The following is a 19,364-nucleotide window of genomic DNA, read 5'->3' as shown; positions in this document are numbered from 1 at the left end:
AGAAACTACCCAAATGTCCATCAACATTAGAATGGATAAAATGTGGTATATTCATGCAATAGATGAACACTTTACAACTCCATGCAACAATATGGATCTCGAAAACAATGCTGAATGCCAAACATAAAAGAGCACATACCATGACTGTTTACATTGCACAAAAACAGGCAAAACTAACCCACGGTGTTGGAAGATGGGACAGTAGTTATCCTGGGGAAGAAGGTGGGTAGGCTAGGAGGAGGGAAAAGGGGAATTTCTGGGTACTGATTACACATGTAAGGCTTCTGAAAATTCAACCTATATACTTATGAAATACACACTTCTCAGTATGTGTTATTTTTTTCTGAAGATTACAAGAACCATTCTTTTGCTAGAGATGGCAATGTCCAGTTTATGATCTGAATCACAATAGCCAGAGGAGACAGCCTGAGCTCCAAGTGACCCACTGGGGCTAGAAAAATCCTAGGTCTTTGATGACATTGCTGAGGCACTAAATATATAACCCTAGAGCCACCTTCTTACGGATTTCTTGAATGAGGTTAAGTTTTCTTCACCATTTAAACAGGGTTTTCTGTTATTTGTGACCAAACACATCCTAATTCAAAAGCACAACTCGTCTCCCCACTGCTTCCCTCTGCAAATACTTTTAACAGCTGCCTATACAATCTCCATTTCCTCTCATCTCAACCCACTCCAACCCAGGATCTATTCCAAGCTTCCCACTCACACTCTCCCTATAACTAAAAGATGTCCATATTGCTCAATCTAAATTCCATTTGGCTTCTCAGCAACAACAGGTACTACTGGTCACTTTCTCTTCCTTCCATATCATACTTCGAGTTTTCCTCTTAACCTCTCTGGCTACCCGTAAGTCTCCCCTGCAGGTTCATTTTCCCTTAATTGGTCACTATTTGTGTCGCTCAACGCGCGGTCCCAGTTCTCAGCTTATACTTGTTCTACACCAATAGGTCTCAACCTTGGCTACACGAATACCACCTGGGACGCTGTTAGAAGCCCAATGCCCAATTAATTAAATCCAAAATCTCTGGGTTGGGGGTATTTCTTCCAAGGTCAATTCCAGGGTGCAAAGTTGGGAGCCATCTCCCCAAATAACCTCATTCACATTTGCAACGTCAAATCATCTAGGTTAACTATCCCAAATATGCATCTCTTACCCAAATATTTTCCTTGGAGTCCCAGACCCACATAATTCATTGCCAGTGTGACATTCCAACTAAGACCCTTCAAGTACACTTCCACTCAGGATGTCTAAGAGTGAAGTTGAGTTCTACTTCCTGTATCTCTTCCAGTGATCCCAGTGTTAGGGAGCGAGCCTATAATCCATGAAGTGGCTGAAGGCAGAAACGTCAAAATAGTTCCAAACACCAAACCATAAGCAACTTCTGTCCATTTTACCTCCAAAATATCTCAAATCCTTCCACTTCTCCATTTCCACTACCATTACCCTGCTCTAAGCTACCATCACTTCTGGCCTAGAGTACTGCAACAGCCTTTTAACCCACGTTCAGGTTGCACCCCCTCCATTCTCACTACACTGATCTTTCTAAAGAACTAATCATGCCATCTCATCTCGATTTAAAATCCTTTACTTCTTGATGCTCTTCAAGGCCATATTTATGTAGCCTACAAGAGCCTCTTTGGTCTAGTTCCTGACCACCACTCCCCTCTGTATTCGGCCATCCACCATACTATTAATTCCATGGATGCAACATCCTCCCTCCCAGTGCTGGCCCACTGTCTAGAATATAGGAACTATGTCTGGTTTTGCTTATTTCTGACATAGCTAGATGCAGAAGTCCAATCATATTTGTTGAATCAACGCTGAATGTTATTGTAATCAATATACAAAATTATAACTATAGGTACTATGTTATAATCACATAATTCTAAATACCATATATATTAGTATGTGTATGTATATAGAGAGAAAAACACTAACATGTTTTCACATTTATTAGCATATGACCACATCCTCCTACTAAAACAAAGTGGGCATAATAAATTACATTACTGTGATTGCTCATCAAACCTAGTGCGGCTAAGGCATTAATACTCTGTGGAGAGTAGGGACAATTTTATCAACAGCAATATAACTGCACAATGTATCTATGAAAACAGGAAAACTCAAGATGTAAATGGTCACCTACTCTTGAAGACTGTGTGACATAATGGTGAGAGTACCAAACAGCGTCTTCAACAGAATACATATCATATGGGGAAGTGTTACTTTTCCAGCCCTCTCACCCATTTCTTCATATAGGATATGCCACATTTTGCCCTAAAATATGTTAGGAGTGAATATGTATTTCTCCTTCTTCCAGTTTCCATGCGGATTTGCTAGATTAATCATTTCTGAGCTCTCTCCTTCTCCACCCCCCACTAACATTTCCTGAGGATGAATAATAACGTAATTAATGGTAGGGAGGGGCACTAATCGTATGTAGCTTAGCCTCTTCTTTTTTCTCTCTTGGAATCTTATACTGAGCACCATAATACTAGATTCCCTATTCTCCAAGCTTAAAGTTCACAAAGGTCTCTGTTGCCAGTTGTGACCATAGGTGAACTAATAACAAGTCACTTGGCTATCAGACTGTTCTGATAAAGCCCTGTTCTTTGAAAACTGTCAGCCCTGGAGGCAAGATTGGATCACCATTTGCCTTGTCTTCTGTTTCTATTTCTTAACTGATTCTGGACTTGGGAGGAAAGGAGATGCTATTTACTGATTCTCAAACCACCATATATGTAAGAATTTCATAGGCCATAAAAGGATTATCATTTTTTTCTTCCCTATTGTAAATCATCCCTCTGAGACCTGACCAGACCAATAAATAAATAATACTACTACTCTCCCAGGTTCCTAGATCTTACAATGAAGCAATAAAAGCAGGACTCAGATGTAACAACCATCAACTGAACACATATACTTTAAATCAAAAGTCAGTGTCTGAAAAAAAAAAAAAAGTCAGTGTCTGGAATTAAAGTTAGATAAGCCCTTTCATCCAAGTAAAAGCACTCAGGAATTTATCTATTCAGATATACTTGCACCTGAGTGTAGAACATAAGTAAAAGGATATCATTACAGAGCTGTACATAATTTTTTTTAACTGGAAATAATTTATATTCTAATACAAACTAACCAAAGCAGGAGTAATCCAGGAGTAAAAGACTATGGAGCCATGAATACAAATAAAGTTATATCTCTATATTATAGAGATTATATCTCTATATTATATAAAGTTATATCTCTATATACAGTGATATGCAACGAGCTCCAAAAGTTAAGTATTTTTTAAAAAACCAAAAAGACAACAGTATGTATAGTATGCTCCCACGCATATTTAAAATATATATATATATACACCCACACACGATTACACATATATACACATTACATTGAATCAAACGAAACTGCCTATATTCTAACTTCTAAAAATGGCAACTCCATTTGGTTCAACATATTAAGTGCTTATATAGGCATAAAAAATATTATGGAAATATTTAAGTATCTGAAAAGAGGAATCAGGGCAGGGGTCTGAGCTTGGCAAGAGTTTTCAGTTTATCCTTTCATACTCTTAACTTTTTATGATATGCATTTGTTACTGCTTTTTAAAAAGCGAGTGCACCACCAATATTGAAAAAATGTTTTCTTCAAAAGCAAATTTAGCAACTTGTAAAAATAAAGAGCCCACAAAAGAGACCAGCTTAGTAATTTACCAAACCAAAATGCTCACACTGAAGCTACAAACACACACTAGGATTTTTCTTCTTTAAGTAGGCTCCAAGCCCAACATGGGGCTCAAACTCCCAACCCTGAGATCAAGAGTCACATATGCTCTCCTGACTGCACCAGCCAGGCACCTCACACTAGGACTTTTGAAATTCTCATAGGAACATACAATTGACTTAATTTATACCTCTGGCCTCAGAGAAATTCAGAAAAACACAAAATGAAAACAAAAACCAGAAGTCATTTAAAGTCTATCTACCGGTGATTAATCACAAGTTGGATCTAACAGAAGAGAACATATTATGATGGGTAGTTAAGCACTGAAGGTCAAAGCAAATACCAAGTTTAAAACTCCATAATTTTCCAAAGTAAATGTAAAAAACATCCAAGGCTGAGCTTTCCCTTTCTCCAATTTCATTTCCTCTTACAGTTTATCATGTCCCATCAAAGAATTCAAATTTCCACATGTGAGAACTAGGAGGAATGAAACAATAAAGAGGCACAGCCTAATGATATACCTTGCGTAAGTAAGTACTGTAACTACAGAAGCCACAGATATGCCTAAATGCCTATTCTAAATTCTCCTTTAAAAATATGATTATTCAAAAAACAAAAAAAAACAAGAATATATCTGATTACTTCAATTAAAACTATTACTCTAAAATGCCCTATAAATGGCGAATTATATTTGAAAAGTGAACTTCTGGAAGACCTGAATAAAAGGACATCTCAGCCACAACGGGCATCTGGGATACACTGCACACAGTCCTGAGTGTGAAGGATTCAGATTCAGTGGAAGCTGTGGCAGAAGGTAGTGTATTTCCACACACAGCACCCCCCATTCCAACCCCATTCCAAAGATTTCCCAAGTATGACATCCGCAGATCTGGAGGTGCACACGTCTGATGAATGGTAAGAGTTCAGATGGGCTCTCAGCCTCACCTACATTCCCCCAGAGGTGGTACAAACTGTGCTATCTGGCATTAAAACCACCACCACCACTTTGACCATTTCTTAATGAAGCATTTTCCCCACACACACCTCACCTCAGGCTCTCCCCCATCAGTCTTAAAACACTTCTATTTCTCTTCTTACAAGATTACTTTTCACTTACTTTATCCTTGATGTTTTAGTGACCATTGCTTTTGTTTTTTTTTTATCTTACCATGTGCATTTTTAATTTCACTATATCACTTTTTATCACATATTTCAATTACACACAAAAATACAGAGAATAACATTATTAAGTCAACACCCATATACCAGCTTAGCAAGATCTTAACATTTTGCCATATTTACTTCAGATCTTTTTGCAGAACTGTTACAGTCCACAACCACTGTGTTCCACTTTCTCATCTCCCATCCTTCCCTCCCCAGAGACAGCCACTCCCCTGGTGTTTAACATGCCCATGCATTTCAAAAACATTTTAATACATACTATGTATTAACTATGGATATGTATGTCATTTTGCATATTTTGACATTATATAAATTGCATCATACCATACAAATTATTCTGCAACTTGCATTTTTACTCAACATTGTCATCATTTTAACTGCTGTATAAAATTCCATTGTATGAATATACCATCATTTATTTATCCATTCCCCCACTGATGGACATTTAAGTTGTTTCCATTTCTTTACTCTTACAAACAGTGCTATCATGAAGGCTTGTATGTATCTTCTTGGGTACACATTTGAGTTTGGAGAATAGGAGCCTAGAAGTGGGCTGCAGAGTATGCACATCTTCACCTTGCCAAATTGCTGTCCAAAGTGATTGCACCAATTTACACTTTCTCCAGTCGAGTATGCAAGTTTCCTTTGTTCCACATCCTCTCAAACACTTGGTATTATGAGGTTTTTAAAATTTTTGCCAATCTGATGGACATGAGAAAGAGACTCAAGGTTTGTAATCTGCATGTTCTATAAGGATACTCATGTTTATTGACTATTTGAACCATTTATTTAAAAAAAAATTTTTTTTCACATTGTCCTTTGAGTCTACCATCCCCTTCCGATGGGGATTAATGGTAAAGACTCTGTATCCAGGCTGCCTGGGTTCATATTCTGGCTCCATCACACCCACCTAGTTTCTGAGAATACTTTGCTTGACTTCCCCATTCCTGTTTCCTCATCTATAAAGAGACAGCAGCACCCACCTCACAGAGATAAGGGCTTTTTGAGCTTGAATGCATAAAGTGCTCACAACAGTACCACAGAGGTTAGATGCTTTACCCCCAGGTGTCCCACAGCTGCTCTGCCAGATTCCCTTGACAGATCTACCAAACCTCAGGTGTGAGAGCTTTAAAACATCTCAATCGTGGTAACTCAGCTAAAGGGCTTGGGTCCTCTTTTGTCAATAGCAATAGTGAATCGCTGGCAACATGTTCCTTTCTGAAGTCACATTATCTACTCACTTGATCAGGAGTGAGATGTACTCAGAAAACATTATCCCTACTGAACAAGTCATATAAACAGTATGCAAAAAGGTAGGAAACACCAACAAAACTATGAGGCACAATGTTTCTGACTTTACATTGGCATCCAATACATATCAGTGATTCCCTAAGAAGAAAATGCGGCTGACCTGCCTCTAGTGAAAACTTCAATGGTGTTGAACCACAAGCTAGACTATCAGGAAGTAGGTACAAGGATGGACACACAACCCTGCTCTTGACCTTTTCCTCACCAGGCTACCTGGCTTCTGTATTTCTACTTTGATGCACCTCCTTTGCAGCGCAGTTTTAAGAGGATCCTCCTTGAGTGTCTAGCATTCAACACTCATGAAAGAGGGCAGAAACCCCCCGGCTTGCTGCTCCGCTCTCGGAGCTCCCCTATGCAGAGTGGATGACCTTCCGCCCAATCAAGGTTTCGATTTTCACAAGAGGCTAGTCAAGTTGCCAACCTATTCATCTTGAAAGCACACAGATTCACCATCAAACAGCATAGGATATCTGCAATTCTGGACCTAGCCAGAAGCAATAACCTAAGGACATTTGTAGCTCATTTCTTGTCAGAACCAGTTGAGGACAGTGGTATTGATGGAAGACTGTGTCCAGCCCATCCATTCCTCTAGTCTAGATAGCCTCGCTTTATCCACGGCTTAAGCCATCTAAAAGCTGCATAACGTTAATACAGCGGTATTCTCCGAGGTGGTTGGATTACTGGTGATTTTTATTTTCTTCTTTTTAAACTCTTGTATTTTCCAAATTTTCTACCATGAGAATGTGTTCTGTTTATAATAAAAGAAAAACAAATGTTATTTTTAAAAGCTACATACCTGGAATATACTCTTTTTCCCACTCCCACCCTCCCACACCCCAACATAAGAACTTTAACTAAAAAACACTAGTACAAGACTCTCTGCTTTCATCAGAAACCCAAAAGTGCACTTTCAGAGAATTTTCTGCTTTGAGTAGGAACGTTGCTGAGGGTCTTCTCTACTCCAACACCCAGTCATGTTACTTGTAGGCCATGTAAGAAATTTCTTCCAGAACTAAGCATCAGGAAAACTGTTTCACCTGAGCAACTTCTGTCCTCTTTCTTCATGGACAGTGAGAATCATATAACTTGTCAGGTTTTCTCCTTTTATTTTCAGCAACAAAAATGTCAAACACAAATATAAATTATAACTAATAACTCTGCAGAACCTTATGACTATGCAGCTTTTCCCTGAGGATCCCCAGCTCTAAACTGGTTTTTTAGTTTCTTTTGTTGTATTTTTAATATTCTTCTCCTGGGCAGATATATTCCTGAAGCCACCCTAAGAAGGACACAATTAAATGTAAGAGCATATACACTGCTCAATATTAATGCTTGTAATTTATATACTAAATTTTTTTTTTAAGATTTTATTTATTTATTCATGAGAGATACAGAGAGAGAGGAAGAGACACAGGCAGAGGGAGAAGCAGGCTCCATGCAGGGAACCTGACATGGGACTCAATCCCGGGTCTCCAGGATCATACCCCGGGCTGAAAGTGGCGCTAAACTGCTGAGCCACCAGGGCTGCCCTATACTAAAAATTTTAAACTGAGAGACAACAAAATCATGGTTGGTGCAGTGTCAACAATCTTTCTCGACCAATAAATAAAAGCTCAATGCAACATAAGAAACTAAGAATTAATTATGTAAGAAATTAAAAGAATTATGATCTCACTTTGATGGTTAAAACCATTAAATTTCTTTTCTTTCTTTCACTTACAAATGAGATTTACTTAATTTTTTTATATCAAGATATAGGAAACAGTGAAAATTCTTCCAGAATTAGACAGATTGAGAGCAAAAGGATATAACACAGGTATTATAAATACAGACTTCTACATCATCGAGAAGATCTGTGTTCAAATCTTGACATCACTACTTAGTAATGGCATGAGTCCACCTAAATGTAAATGTGAATAACATTACCTAATAGTATGTTGTGAGAATTAAGGAACATATGTAAAGTACTTAAAACAGCATATAATATGTTATCCACTCAGAACAGCTGCTGCTGCCATTGTCATTATGTATAAAGCCTACAGAACCCCTTTAACCATTTAGCTATTTCTGCCAAAAAATTATTTAAGGATTTTCTTGTATGCCTGCAAAACAAATATTTCTCAAAAATGAGTATTTAGTATAACAGCTCAGTGACTGAGTATTTAAGTTTAACAGTGACTCTAACCAACTTACCTAAACTGTCCAGTGCGAAGAAAACAAAGAGCTCGGTTACCATAAAGAAGGTGATTTTCAGGTCTTTAAAAGAAATAATGGTTAGTCAGTAAAGGACATCACATACAAAACAAATAAAAAGCACACAGAAAACATAGGGCATGAAAAACTTCTCAAAAACTTTACATCTGTGTGGCAGAGCAGAAAGAATATAAGATTTGGAGACCTAACTGGCTAAGTCCTAATTTCTTCATTTCCTACCAGAGTAACTTTGTTCAAATCAACCTACACTTCACTGTATTCAAAATGTCCTACATTTTCTGCCTAACTGCTAAGGATGTGGTGAAGATCAAATGAGACCTACTAAAAAGCTAGCAAATCACAAGTATGGTATAAAGGACAGAATTATATAAATCAGGACTATACCACTTGACAAAGAACTCTGACCAAAAAAATCTGTAAACTGCAACAATAATTTAAGTAACTTCATTTCAAATTTTGTCTTTCCTAGGGGTTTAATCTGTTCTTTCCTTGGAACAGAGCAGCCTTCCAGATGTGGTGTGCTACCCTGATTCACTTATTCCCCATGGAAACAGGCAAGGCAGGAAAGACAGTAGCTATCTACAGCACATCCTCCAAAGCCTTGCTACAACATTAGAACTCCCAGCAAAGATGTCAGTAGGAACCAAGTATAAAGCACACTGTGCAGGAATGCTACAAAATTCTAGTAGCTGAGCAAACAGAAGATGAGGAGGAGAAAACATACACTCAACAATTCCAACTATTATCCTTTAAAAGTTCTCTCTTAGCAAAAATTACTGAACAGGGGACATCTTAAGTGTTAGTAATACCTTTAGTTAGTAACAAAATACCCTTTTTTGATCAGCTGATAATTTGGAAGGGATTAACTGTAGGCAAAATGAGTACAAGAAGAAACAAGTGACACTATACTGGAAAGCTTGAGAGAAAATGGGGCACCTGGGTAGAAGCAATATTCACAGTTCTGCATGACTTGAATTCTACTACTTGGTTACATTCATCTACCCAGCCATCCCTAACACTTCTAATGCCCAAGTATTCTACATAGCAAGTAGAAGATACTCTCTCCAGCTCCTCATCTTGCTTTTATTTCTCCTGACTAGCATTCTAATTTGATTTGCCACACAAAAAAGATCGCAATGTTCTATTTTGCTCTTACCTATATTCAATGGCTCTGGTGTAATAGATAATAGCTATATCAAATCTTTCTTTTGAAAACTCTTCATTTCCTTTCATTTTCATTAGTTCTCCTTGCTGAGAAACCAAGGTGAAAGAAGACCCATCAATTAAAAGCAAAGACAACCAAGAACCCCGATATCTGAGAAATAAGGGCTCTGGGTTTTTATCTTTGATAACAAAAATAAGATGGGGGATTTTTTATGTAGAAGACAAGAACCCAATACCCAATATTTTGGTATACTTATTTAAAGAAACCTATCTCTGATAACTAAAGGCTAACTTTGTTAAAGGAATATCAAAAGTAAATAAAACCACCACATTATGGATAACTACTAACAATTTATCTCCTTGTATATTATTTGGCAGGGCTACTTTTAAATATGCCTACTGAGCCTGCATATAGCAGGGAAAGAAAACATATGCAAGGTAAAATTTTAAGTTAGAAAATGTATTATTCAGTAATCCTGACTGCTAAAAAAATATATAGGCAACGTTGAATAGGTTAATTGCCAAAAAATGAGGCAGCAAAATCAGCAAGAATGAAATCAAAGATGCTGTAAGTATAAAGGAAACTTTTCAAACTTTCTAATTTTCAAAATAAACAGGTTAAAATAAACTGGACTGTATAACTTTAGTTAGTGAATTAAATAGAACCATTAAATATTTTCCTAAATCCTTTAAAAATTTTAGTTAGAATCATATTTCCCAGGTGCCTGTCTGGCTCTGTCGATAGAGCATGTGACTTGATCTCAGGGCTATAAGTCTGAGCCCCACTGGGCATAGAGATTACTTAAAAATAAAATCTTAAAAAAAAAAAAATTCCTATGAGTGAATTCTATGGCATATGAATTCTATGAATTCTATCTCAAAAAAGCTGTTACCAAAGAAAATTATATTTCCTCAACTAATTAAAAATCTTTTAGTTTAAAAAAAATCAAATTTCTATTTTTCAATTAACTTTTAAAACACATATCTTTAAATGTTTATTATTTAATATTCTATAAATTTAATAACATGTAAATATATATTTAATATACACATATAAAATTTTTAAATTCTGACCAAAATGTCTTCCTCTTCTGGAAAAATAAATATTCCAATCAAATTGTATTGAAATCTTTCTTTAAATGTGTTATTATTAAATTTTACGGCTGTTCCTTGTGTGCTAACAGCAGTTTTACTGAACTTATTTTGGATGTTAACAAAAGTTCTAACAGATAAATTTTAAAATATACTTACAAGTAAATATTTATTCTCACCTCTATACATTCCGCACAATTTTGAGTTTTAAATTCTTCAAGCAAATTGCAGTTTTCTGTTACAACTTTAGTTATGTGATACTTGTCTAAATTTTATTTTTAGGAGAGAGTGAGAGAACATTTATTTAAAAAAAAAAAGCAAATTGGTATTGTTAATGTTCTAAAACTTAGGTTACACAGGTCAGTCCATAAGGTCAATTAATTATTAAACTTTCTAATAACGTGTTTCTTGCAGTCTTTTACATGTATCAAATAGTACAACTTAAAGTGAACTGAAAAAATGTTTTACAACATATTAGATTCATTGCTGATGAATCTAATCTGTTTTACTTCTAGCATTTAAAAAAAGCACTTATTATTACATTAGTTCCAATTGTAGTTAAAACAAATGCTTGGACATAATATTCCAAATAGGCCTCATAAATACTCCATTTAGTTCAACAAACATTACTGAGCGCCTGTGGTGTACCCAGCACAATGTTCAATAAAAATGTCTAAAGATAAAAATGTGGAAAACTTTCTAACTTTTATTTAATATAATAACTTTAAATATCCTAATTCAACATTTTGACACTCATGGATGCCATGTTAAAATGCTACTTGAAACACTTTCTTTTAAAAATGTAATGAACTAATTAAAATAAAGTAGGCAATAACCAAAATTTATGTTAAAAGTTTACCACACCTCATTTTCTATATTTTTTCTATATTTTTAACTGTTCCATAGATTCCTTTAGGTGGTAATAATTTTATCCCAACAAAACTAGTCAAGCCTCTAGCCAAACACATTTCCAAGGTGAAAAAAGTACCTAAAAATCTAAATTTAAGAAGGAATTTCGGAAGGTCACCAAATAAAGTAATTAATAAGGGGCAGAGTAAGATTACAGGATAAAAGCCTAAGCCTTGAAATCAGGGATACTTGACTTCTCATCTAGGTTCACTCAGAAATATCATTTAACCTGCAGAAATATCATTTAACCTCCCAAAGCCTTAGTCTTATTTCTAAAATAGGTACAACAGCAGGTACCTTTGAGCTATTCTAAAGAAGAGAACAGGGGATCCCTGGGTGGCTCAGCAGTTGAGTGTCTGCCTTCAGGCCCAGGGCGTGATCCTGGAGTCCCGGAATCAAGTCCCGCACTAGGCTCCCTGCATGAAGCCTGTTTCTCCCTCTGCCTGTGTCTCTGCCTTCCTCTCTCTCTCTCTCTCTCATAAATAAATGAATAAAATCTTTAAAAAAATAAAAGAGAACAGAGAGAGAATGTCAGAACCAAGCCCACACTGGTGCCCAACACATGATATTGGTCCTCTACTTCTAGCATAAAATCTACCCTATAGGCAGCCTGGGTGGCTCAGCGGTTTAGCACTGCCTTCAGCCCAGGGCCTGATCCTGGAGACAAGGGATGGAGTCCCATGTCGGGCTCCCTGCATGGAGCCTGCTTTTCCCTCTACCTGTGTTTCTGCCTCTCTCTCTCTCTCTCTGTCTCTCATGAATAAATAAAATCTTAAAAAAAAAAAAAATCCACCCTATAATTAAAGGCCTCCAGAACAATGAGAACCCTATAATTAAAGGCCTCCAGAACAATGAGAACCACCTCTATCAATGTAATATAGCCCAGTACGTAATATTAGAAAAAACTGTCTTCATATTTAAGCTTAATTTCTCTCCATCACTTAGATCAACAGTATAAGATTTGGCCTCTTCTCAAGTGGTGATGGCACTGGTGTCAGTCACCAACTAAAGAGCCAAGTATTTCCTCCTTCAAGATCCCTATAGCCATAATATAAAAACACTAACATTCAAATGCTTTAAAGAAACATATTTCACAAAGTTAAAAAAATATACAAAGCAGTTTCATTATACAGAAGAATAACAGTCATCAGGAAAATGAAAATTATCTTAGTTAGCTCTATTACTTACTTCTCTTTTGAATGAAAATACATGAGGCCCCAGTCATGAACTCTTTTTTTTGGGTATCATATATAATACCTATGGCATTCACTCGGTAGCATTTTTTTTTAAAGGTTTTATTTATTCATGAGAGACAGAGAAAGAGGGGCAGAGACACAGGCAGAAGCAGGCTCCATGTAGGGAGCCCGATGCAGGACTCAATCCCAGGACTCCAGGATCAGGCCCTGGGCCGAAGGCAGGAGCTAAACCCCTGAGCCACCCAGGGATCCCCGACTTGGTAGCATTTTTTAAAGTATGATGTCAGAAATCATTAAGACAGAAAATTTAGGATAAAGCTAACTACAAAGTTAAAATTCTCTTATAAAAAGGATTTTGAGAAAAATATTTTTTTAAAATCCTTACATAAATAAGAAATCACATAACCATACGTTTCATTTTCCCAAATAATGCCTTAAATCTGAGTCAATTAACAATTTAATGCATTTATACTTACATTCAGTAAAGAAAATACTTAACATAGGCCAACAATTGTCAACTGCTCCTAATTTAGGTAGAATTGTTACATCGCCTGTATATTTCACCCAATTCAAAGCTTCTTCCATTGCCAAGATTTTCTGTATCAAAAAGATGAAGAATGTGGTTTGGGTATTACTTTTAATTTTAAATTTACACACGGCACCATAAATTTAAACATACAGTATTTCAGATTTTTTTTAAAGATTTTATTTATTTATGAGAGAAAGAGAGAATGCACGCACACTACAGAGAGCACGAGGTGGGAGAGAGGCAGATGGAGAGGGAAAGGCAGATGGAGAAGGAGAGGCAGATGCCCCACTGAGCAGAGAGCCCAATGCGGAGCTGGATCTCAGGACCCTGGGATCATGACCTGAGCTAAAGGCAGACACTTAGGCAACTGAGCCACCCAGGCCCCCTAAGTATTTCAGATTCTTAATAAAAACTTACACAATCCCATGTTTTCATTACTCTAGCACGCAACCTAGAATACCTGGACCCCAATATATATAAGTTAACTGATACCATGGACTCACATATGTATATCTTCAAGTAACCTCAGGCTACCCTCAGAGACCAGGATGGTGCTTCAATCATTACAGACCTGGAAGCTGAGGTTTACAACCTGGCCAGGAGCTGCCCTGCGTAGCAGGAGGGTACAATAATACAAGGTGAATGAGAGGTCTCAGAACTTATCTAAACTAGGACTTCCATCCTTACCACAAGGTTAAAGGTAAAGATTAAGGTTCCTGAAAGGGACTGTGTATTTTAAATGGTCTATGGCAAATAGAAGAGTAAGGAGATAAACAATAGGAGAGTGCAGCTGTGAAAATAAGCACTCAGTGCAAAGATATTCATGAAGAGTAGGAGTTCACAGAAATATTATTCATACATCTAGTCTGAAATGACTTCAGAAGTTAATTAGAAGAGTTATCAATGCTCATGTCAGGCTTAAGGGAAACAGATGTTTATGTTACCAGTAGCATTAAAAATTGGCTTATCATTTTATCTGGAGATTATCTAATAATGACATATCAAAAATGTTCATACCGAGGACCTAATAATTTCATTTGGGAGAATATATGCCAGATAAATAATCTAAAGAAGAAAAAAACAATCATATGTAAAAGAAGCCCAAAATTATACTACCCATATGGGGGGGCATGATGCACACCCCCAAAATAAGGAGACTGTATAAGCAAAATATAGAAATCAATACTAGCGAATACATGTAAATCACTAACATGTGACCCCAATTCATGTGGCAATGAGCCATGAGACAACTGTCATTTATCAGCAATGACTGTGCTTGCTTCCTGTGTTTTAACACTTATATTTTCTAAAAAATTTTTTAAAAATCACTTACATTTTCTATTTTATAACCAATCCTCAATAAGCCCCCAATAAAGAATGAATCATTCTGCAAAACAAAACAATAAAACACATTTATTTCCATCTTTAATCAGTTACACTTCAATTTTCCAGTGGACAAAAAAAAATCCTACATTTCAAGAATTCTGTTATGTATACATAAAGTCTACTTCCCACAAGCACTTTCATGCCCAATTTACCTAAGAATATAGAAGTAATCTTACATTGGCTTCAAGAAATAAAATGACTTAGTATAACCTTTAGATGTATAGATTTTAAAGTTCACTACACTAAGATTTCTTATGAAACTACATTGGCTGATACAAGGTATAGCAAAGGATTATCAGGAAATAAACACTTGGCTTCATAACCAATCGAAATAAGAAAAAGGATCAAATGGTTTTCCAAGGGAAAACATCCTCAGTGCAGAACAGGAAACTGCCTCAAATACTGTATAATAAAAGTTTATCCCAAAGAACAAATATTTGTTGTGATGCTGACAGTGGCATGATTTTACAAGAGAGAATCCATCACTTTCAGTGACAAAAGTTCCTGTGAACCAGGAGCATACTTTCATCTGTGACAAATTCCAATTTCTATCCTTTAATGATAAGGAATGGTCCTGGATCTCATCCTTCATGTCAGAACCAGAAAGACAGCCATCTATCTAATTTCTCAAATACATAGCATAAACTCACGGGTAGCATAATGATCTCAGATTAATCCAAACTGAAACCATAATCCATTAACCACTATAAATTAGTAACATGGGCCTGACACCGTATAAATATTTATATTCTTTAGATATAGGGGGGGGGATATACACATTCTACCACTTACCACGACTTTCTTTGCCAAATCCACAATATCTTCCATCAATTCTAGATGTTGCAATTTCTTCAAACTTATCTCAGAAGCATGAGAGTTGCTTAAATACAAATTCATTTTTAAAAAAATTAGGTTCTCATATATATTCACTGAATTTTACACCCTACTATGTTATATCTCGATTTAAGCTACTTGAAAAAATTTAATTCTCTTTTACTTCATTCTAGGTAACCATAAGTTGTTTACTAAGTTGACAAAATACTGTACCTTTTTCTCCTTTCTATACTACAATGCTGCTTCTTATAAACAAGCATATTAATTTTCCATAACTCAGTTTCAAGTCTACCATCTAACGCTCTTCAGAGGTTCATTCATCATGTCACCACGAGTAATCATTCATATAGAAATCCAAAACATTAACTTTTCCCACATGATTACATAAGAATGAAGCTGAACAGTATATACGAGAATAAGACATAAGCCCTCCCTTGTACTTGGCATTCCTCAAGAATGGTCAACATGTTTATTACTGTTTATACAAAACAAACGACATATAGCAACTTACGTGGCCTCCACACAGGGGTGTAACCGTGATATTATAGAACTATGCTGACGTTGAAACAGAAGTGGCCAGAAGATGTATATTTTAATGGCATCACAATAATCTTGCAGGACAGAAACTGGTTTACTACACCACATATTACAGATGTCAAATTCTTAATTAAGAAAAAGTTTTGAATTAATATTTTATGCCTCATTTTGGAATAAATCAACACTGTTAATAGAGAAAGGTTACAATGGATATGGAAAGGTAAATAGGAAGGGGATGAGCAAAATAGATGAAGAGGACTAAGAGGTAAAACTTCCACTTATGAAAAACTACATCATGGGGATGTAAAGTTCGGACAGCATAGGGAATATAGTCAGTAACACAATAACTTTGTACAGTAACATATAACTACACTTATGGTAAGCATTTCATTTACATGTATAAATGCCAATCACTCTGTTGTACACCTGAAACTACTATAATATTGCATATTAACTATACTTCAATTAAAAATACATAAATCAAAAAATAAAAAATAAAAATGAAAACTATGTAGGACTGTTACATTGATGTGAATGGATGAACTTCCCACAACAATCTCTCAACAAATTAAAATACCAATGTAAAAAATAATAATAATAAATAAAATAAAAAATACCAATGTACTCACCTAAGTTTCTCTCACTTTGGGTAAAATCTTTATACTGCATACCCTAAACAAAAAAAAATTCTTTTTATTTTTTCTAGTGAAATGCAAAAGTAGTTTTCAATTTTTAATGTAAGGACTATCAGTACTAAACTAATAAACTTTTGAGTGCACATTTACTTATATACTTTGATTATATCTTCAACCGGTGAATCTTTAGGCTTTTTTCCCAAGTGTTTCCCCCAGGGGTCTGCATCTACAGCTGTCTCTTGAGAGCCTTTCTAATCTCCAGTCAGAAAACCATCTTTCCCCATCACTCATTCTCTGGTACTGCACATTCTTGTTGTTAAGTCACTGCTTCCTTTCCCTTATGAAATCGAATTTGTACCTCCCTGTGAAAAGTTTTGTAGCACAAAAACATCTTTACTCCCATAACTCTAAATCAAAAAACCTTTAAAAAGTAGACATTAAGTCCTCAGCATAATAAAAATAAAAGATCTGTACTATGAATAGTAATGGGTGTAGTTTTAACTAGATTTCTTGGGGTGATAATTTTACAACATATACACATCTTAAGTCATTATGTTGTATGCCAGAAACTAATACAATCTCACATTAATCTCTCAAAATAATAGGCCTTAAGACACAGCATTAAAACAAAAGAGCAACAAATCTCACCACCCCATCGCAGTAAAGTTGAGTCACACGAACATAATCATTGGACATAAATTCAGGAGCAAAGACACAACCGTCCACATAAGGGCAATCTTCTGACAAAGCATCATCTGCTATAGTGAAATCTCCCAGGGCAAAATCATCCATGCTGTACCATCCTAAGGAAACAACATAAACCCAAATCAGTACTTAAATCATTCGAGAAAATATGAGAAGCAGTTTTCCTGGCTTATATGGTTTATTAGAAAAATCCTTCGAACTTAGGCCTCCCCAAAAAATCAGTAAGAACACTGAGCTCTGGAAGATTCTCATCCTCAGCTACTGTTTGCCCAACTCTCTTCAAATATCAGTTTAATCTCTTTTTTCCCTTAGGATCACACAGTCACCATCTCTACTCTGAACTTATTTGTTTACATGTCTCCTTTAGATGGAAGATAATTAAGGGTATCTTACTCACTTTTGTATGTGCCCAGCACATGGTAAAACCCTTGAATAATTGCTGAATGAACAAAAGACATCTTTCCATTGCTGCCCTTTTACCCCATCTGCTTTTATTGCATCCTGTGAAATATGCCATTTCACCACACACAAACTGCCATATTCTCAACCCCCTGGCCAGAAGTGAATCCTGACTCCACTGAGAAAATGGTTTATCTGCTGCTCATATTCTCCTATCCGTCCATCTATGTGTGTTCCTGTCTTGGGCAAAGGGGCAGAGTTGAAGTGGTACAGGGCAAGCTCATCAATCTCCTAACTCCCCAGAGCCACATCCAGACTTCCATCCTCCTAACAATTGCCGCATCTGGCACTCTTACAACTGCAACACACAGCACTGCTAGATTGCAAAGGTGGGCAAAAAACCTCATATTATCAACAGCCTCGTATTATCAAACATATCATCTGTGTTTTGAAAAGGATTATTTCAATGGGGGAAAATGGAAATTAGGGCTGGAGTTTCAGACTAAGGCTTCTTTCTGGAATAAAGTTCAATAATAAAGATTTATAGCTATCAGAGAACAGCTACAAAACCTAAACATCACTGAAAAATGCAGCATGGCAGCACTTCTAACTCTTGCCCAAGTAATGGCCGCCTTTTCATATCATCACTAGAACCACATCAACACCATTTCTTAGACCTTTCCATTTCACCACTATTATCCGGCTATTGTTAGGACAAACCAAGTTTCTTTTTTCCTAAGCAAGACCACCATCAGTCCTTAAAATACAAATATGTTTCTTTAATTCTTCTTAGGTCCAATTTGCTGTATGAAAACCTCACAGTATGAGAACAATAACAATCTTCCTAGCTAACTATTTGTCACACATTGTACCAATTATTTTTATATACATTATCTCGTTCATCCTCACAGCAATTCTCAGGTCCAATCATCATCACCTGCAGGGTACAGCTGGGAAGCATTGAGTAAAATTCAGTAATTTGCTCAAGCTCATCAAGCTAGAAGGATTCAAACATAGGTCCTCTGATTCCACAGTCTCTCTCACTCTATTTCACCACATCTACCTTTCCTTGTCATTGCCACCTACTTAGTTCTCACTTGTTGTCCTGTTCAAGAACACTGGCTATTAGTTGAGTGTTCCCCTCTCTCTTCCAAACTCTCAACATCCCAGCCACATCAAGGCCCATGAAGACAATCCCTTCAAGACCCCAGCCTCCTGTTCACCTCCTTGATTAAAATGATCTTCACTGCCCAGGACACCCAGGCTCTTCCTTCCCAAGGCTACATCTCAGATCATGGTGCAGGTCTAAACCAGTTTTTAAATCTTTAACTCTGATTAGCTCCTTTGACCACAACCAAGAGTCATATAGCTCTTGTGTCCCCTTATCTCCTACACAGTCTTCATCTTCATCACGAATTGTTCCTCCCTTCTCTCCCATTCAAATCTTCCATTCTCATTCACTTTTGGCTTTCTGCAAATGGGTTTCCACCTCTGCCATTCAAGGGAAACTGCTTACAATGAGGTCATTA

General features: G+C 36.4%; 1 protein-coding gene across 12 annotated transcripts in view; it reads right to left on the bottom strand.

Annotated features, from left to right (window-relative positions):
- Positions 1-19,364, bottom strand: part of TTC3 (tetratricopeptide repeat domain 3) — a 116,750-nt gene that overhangs the window by 86,712 nt on the left and 10,674 nt on the right. For 7 of the 12 annotated variants that reach the window (XM_072806933.1, XM_072806939.1, XM_072806930.1 and 4 more), the window contains exons 2-10: positions 17,380-17,534; positions 16,726-16,768; positions 16,071-16,221; positions 15,518-15,605; positions 14,673-14,726; positions 13,287-13,407; positions 10,885-10,970; positions 9,606-9,700; positions 8,429-8,491 (exon numbers count right to left, since the gene is read on the bottom strand). The exons of 3 other annotated variants lie outside the window; for them this stretch is intronic. In XM_072806933.1, the coding sequence (XP_072663034.1) occupies positions 8,429-8,491; positions 9,606-9,700; positions 10,885-10,970; positions 13,287-13,407; positions 14,673-14,726; positions 15,518-15,605; positions 16,071-16,221; positions 16,726-16,768; positions 17,380-17,523 (845 nt within the window). In that variant the 5' untranslated portion in view covers positions 17,524-17,534. Of the gene's footprint in view, positions 1-5,503; positions 6,928-8,428; positions 8,492-9,605; positions 9,701-10,884; positions 10,971-13,286; positions 13,408-14,672; positions 14,727-15,517; positions 15,606-16,070; positions 16,222-16,725; positions 16,769-17,379; positions 17,535-19,364 lie in introns of those variants that run through there. 2 more of the 12 variants (XM_072806937.1, XM_072806942.1) reach the window with 2 other exon arrangements.

This window comes from Canis lupus, chromosome 30 (genome assembly GCF_048164855.1).
Source record: "Canis lupus baileyi chromosome 30, mCanLup2.hap1, whole genome shotgun sequence".
Taxonomy (NCBI): domain Eukaryota; kingdom Metazoa; phylum Chordata; class Mammalia; order Carnivora; family Canidae; genus Canis; species Canis lupus.
This window is presented reverse-complemented; position numbering and strand designations above follow the sequence as displayed.